This window comes from Poecilia reticulata, linkage group LG5 (assembly GCF_000633615.1).
Source record: "Poecilia reticulata strain Guanapo linkage group LG5, Guppy_female_1.0+MT, whole genome shotgun sequence".
Classification (NCBI taxonomy): domain Eukaryota; kingdom Metazoa; phylum Chordata; class Actinopteri; order Cyprinodontiformes; family Poeciliidae; genus Poecilia; species Poecilia reticulata.
This window is the reverse complement of record NC_024335.1, coordinates 6,380,829-6,385,315: the sequence shown is the minus strand read 5'-3', so window position 1 is coordinate 6,385,315 and position 4,487 is coordinate 6,380,829. Positions and strand designations below refer to the sequence as shown.

At 37.5% G+C, this 4,487-nt stretch overlaps 1 protein-coding gene across 1 annotated transcript in view; it reads left to right on the top strand.

Moving 5' to 3' along the window:
- Positions 1-270: 270 nt before the first annotated feature.
- miip (migration and invasion inhibitory protein) overlaps positions 271-4,487 on the top strand; it is a 9,414-nt gene continuing 5,197 nt past the window's right edge. Inside the window, exons 1-6 of the mRNA XM_008408592.2 lie at positions 271-633; positions 947-1,125; positions 2,471-2,576; positions 3,591-3,702; positions 3,798-3,874; positions 3,969-4,095. Coding sequence (XP_008406814.1) covers positions 393-633; positions 947-1,125; positions 2,471-2,576; positions 3,591-3,702; positions 3,798-3,874; positions 3,969-4,095 — 842 coding nt within the window. The 5' untranslated portion in view covers positions 271-392. The remainder of the gene's footprint in view (positions 634-946; positions 1,126-2,470; positions 2,577-3,590; positions 3,703-3,797; positions 3,875-3,968; positions 4,096-4,487) is intronic.

Below are 4,487 nucleotides of genomic sequence, written 5' to 3'. Positions count from 1 at the left end.
CAGTGTTTGAGGATTTATATCTAATATCACTTGAAAGTTATTCAAATAACTAAATAAATTCCTGAAGAATAAGTATTTTGTAAATCTAACTCCAGTCATTGGTCATAGTTTGAATGTTACAGTGACTTTGCGGCGCCCTCTGTTGTTCACTACCTTCTAGTGCAGTTTCACCGAAATCTGCGCCTGTCACTTTAAGAAAAAGAAGCTTTTTGGCGGTTACAAAGACTTTGTGTCTCAGCCAATCAAATCGCTGTTGCCAAAGCGTTGCTATGGACGTGGTGGAGTCTGCGCATTCAAAACACAACAAAGTTCTACACCCGTAGTTAAGTGTGTGCTTTACAAATAGCTAAAGGTCATTGTGATTTGCAGATTTTTTTTTTTTTGTTTAGAAAATGTCAACAGATCTAACAGACGTTCTGCGAGAGCGTAACAAATATTTGTTGGAGCAGCTAAGAGAGCAAAGAGAGAAACTAGAGCGGGTGAGCTGCAGCAGTTTGAGCCGCAAGAGGGGGAGAGAGGCCGAGGAAGAGGAGAAGGAGGAGAGGAGGCAACCCGAAGTTATGGTAACTCTGACGGAGGGACACGGAGGTCCTGCCAGGGCAGCCCTGGCCAAACCTTCAGTCAGATTTACTGGTAAATATCCCGTTAATATGGCCCTACTGATGCTAACTATTAGCAAAACTGCAACGTTTAGATGATTGTGAAGCAGATCTCATTGTACTGTTGAGTGATGTTCCAATCAACTCTTTGAATTAGGATTCACATATTAAAATATTTTGGATATAATATTTTAACAATTTTTTTTTTTACAATTATTGGTCTGTTTTCTTGTTGTTCAAAGTGTTGTCCGGTGATATTTGTGCAGCTAAAGTAGACATATTAGCTGGTATGTTGATGACGATTAAATATTCCTGAAGTCTTCATGTCATTTTTTCCGATACTCAAGAGATGCACAAAGACTCCCACTGGAAGTCATCCGGTTCTTTTGGAACCCCCAAACACAGAGCACCTGCTGAACCTTCAACACTGTCAGTCAGCCACCGAAACCCTCTGGACTATTCCTCACTACCAGACCCCTGGTCACTGAGAATGCAGTTTTCCCAAGTTAGGCCCAATAAAATGAAGGTAAGCACATAAGCAGCAGTTCTTCCTAGATCCCAGTTGCTGCCTCACAATAAATAAATCGTTGCCACGTCCAACATACGTCTCATTATTATATGTGCTGAGTGATCTAATCATGTCTGGCTATCGCTACATAGAGGAGCACACGTACAGTTTTTTTTTTAAATTTCCTGTTTAAAATTTGTACTTGCTGGATTTTTTTTCTCAGTAAAGAAAAGCAACAAAATATTGATCTGGTGATATCTACATTCTGTACACATGAGATTTTTTTTTTTCTCTGATATATTGTTTATTATTAGTTGTGGGGGTTTTTTTTCGCTGCTGTGGTCATTGGAATATAAAATGTCTCATACAAAGCACAAACACTGTTGTATCTATTTACTTTGATGCATCAATGTTCCTGTAAACTAAAAGCTGTGTGAGCAACCCATCACTTGTTTTTCTGCAGTGCTGTTTTATGAGCTAAAACGTCAGCGCACTAATGCTCAGTCACATATTATTTTTATTTTCCTCTGTGCTACACAGTAAAACTCTGAGATACTTAAAAACATCATGAATGAAATGAAATATGAGCACAAACTATTACAAATAAGGAAACCCGTCATCGTTTCACTTCTCTCAGAATAATTCATTATTAGTTTATTTAACGTGGACAGTTGCATGTTTGTTTCTTAGTTAAATTAGCAACTAGCACAGAATATAAGAATTGAAGAGAAAACATAAAAATTTTAATGAAAAATTAAACTCGCCCTGCGACAAACTTGGCGACCTGTCCAGGGTGAACCCCGCCTCTCGCCCAGAATGTCAGCTGGAGATGGGCACCAAATATCCTTAAATACATTATTTAAGGATTCTTCACTGGTACTTTTTCATTCAGAAAGCTTTGTTTATTTATTTTAGGTTTTTTTGGTAAGCTACCCGTCATTTAAAATGTGGAAGTCATTGTTCATAAATCTCACTGGAATTCCCAACTTGGAAATTTTACTTGTTGGGATTTTTTTATTCAGATTTCACAGTCATTTCTTGGAATTTCCAGTCTCATTGTAAATGGACTGATATTTGAATTTGTTGCTGTAGTAAAAACCATTTGGTATAATCATTCAAAAAAAAAAAGATCCTAAAGGTATTCATAAATGTCATCTTACATGTTCATTGTATTGAAAAAAATACAAATTCTTTTGATTAGCTGCTGCGTAAATACCCACCTACTAATATACTGTACTTTACGGAAAAGTACTGTACTTTACGGAAAAGTAATGTACTTTACGGAAAAGGGAAATAAAATGTTGAATATTTGAATTGAAAGATGATGCCGCTAAGAAATCGGCCGTGTGTTTTCTTTTCACAGAGGGGGATACACAATCGAGTCAAGTTTCAGTCAGAAGAATCTGAAAGCAAACCTGTGTCAGACAGACGTCATGTGCAGCCTTTGCTTGGATATGATTGGATAGCAGGTGTGCACCCCATTTATTCAGTTGACTTGAACACAGCACAATGTTGAAGTATTTATTTTTCACTTGTTTATTTGCTATTTGCTTCCAAAAAGCCAGAGTCCTGGGTGATAGGTTTGCAATATTTCAAATGTTGTCCTTTGTGTAATTTTCTATTTAACTGGCTGCATTTGATTTATCTCAGAAGTTAATCTTGGATCTGGGGATGAACTCGCATCTGAGTTCAATCTAGTCTGGTTTCTTCAGTGGCACTGAACATGCTGCGACATGTTCACAAATAGAGGTTGTGCAGTACCAAGTGTTCCTCTGGTTTAAAGAGATTCAGATCTTGACAACTCAAGACAAACTCTTGCAACGTTCCTTATGTTTTAGAATCACAGCAGCCACATTGAATTTGTATTATCTGCTTTTCTCGGTTGAAATTCCAACTTTTACATTTTAATTTTCCCAGATGAATCTTTGAAATTCTGGCTTCTGAGTACAAATACAGCGCACCATAAGTCTGAAGTTTATATCTGTCTGTTGAGCCATTTCTCTCTGATTTATGTCTACGTACAAAACCTCCTAAACTGAAACTATGTTTTGTCTATGACAAACCCACTATTTTGTCAAGAATTCATTTATTTAGATCGTCTGACCTTTTCAAAAACACTATTTCTTTTATTTCCTTTGGATTTCTTTTGAATTGAATGTGACGAAGCAACCATATGATTCCCAAGCTGCCTCCAGCTGAAGTCTTTACTTAAATTAGAACTGAAAAATGCTGCATTTCTCAGGTCCTGTTTTAGTGTTTTGTAGGATTTTTTTTCTCCTGTTTGTTAAAGAAATAACTTCTAGATCCTTTCCACCCTCTGTAGATAGTTTTTATGCTTTATATTGCTCCAGTTGTTTCCTACTTGGTTAATATCCCTAAATTGTAAAACACATACAATACGCTGTCAGATGAGAGAAAAATGTTAAATGTTTTCCTTTCATTCCTGAGTAGACGACTGACGGCTGTCTTCTTTGTCTCATAAGGAGTTCTGGATACCGAGGACTCCTTGTTAGAACACTCTGATGAGTACTTCAATGATCTCTGCAGGTTTCGATTGGTCAATAAGGACCAGTGTGTTCACTCTGGACCAGCAAAGTGAGTCTCCTCACCGCGTTGCTCATGTTAGACTTTTCAAAGGATCCTTGTTGAACAGCAGCTTCTTCATTTGACACTTTCTTGACTTATTTTAGGTCTCTAGAGGAAAGCCAGTTTTTCCGACCACTCCTGACAGATGACAGCAAAGAAGCAGATACAGACACTCATCAGTGTAAGATGGATTATTTATTAGATTGGCCTTATTGTTTTGATTATCTCAATTTGTCCAACACTTCCCCCCTCTGTGTGTTTTTCTTTTTTTTTAGGTACATTCTCCTACCGGATCAACAGCAGGCTGTTTCCTGTCCCGTTTCACTCTCAGGAATGCTGCCCCGTGTGCAAGAGACACAAATCTTCCCACCCTCACACTGCAGCTGAACCGGCTCTGATCAGGTACTGAGGAAGTGACCCTTGACCCTTTCATGCAGGAATGATAATAACATGCGCTTACGCCTTGTTCTTTTATTCTGTGAACTACTGACAACATGTGTTTGAAATTCCAAGCAAAGATTTTGTATTTATTTGTAGAAAATGAGAAACGGTCAAAATAATGAAAAAGATGCAGTGCTTTTAGACCTCAAATAATGCAAAGAAAACAAGTTCATATTCATTTAGAAACAACACTGAAGTTTTGACTTAGGAAGAGTTCAGAAATCAACATTTGGTGGAAAAACCAGGAGGTTTTCAGTGGGGCTCAATGCAGTGGGCTCTTCATTTTTTCCAGAGCTGCATGTGTGACTATCAAATTAATAACACATTATATTGAGTAAAAACTAATATATATA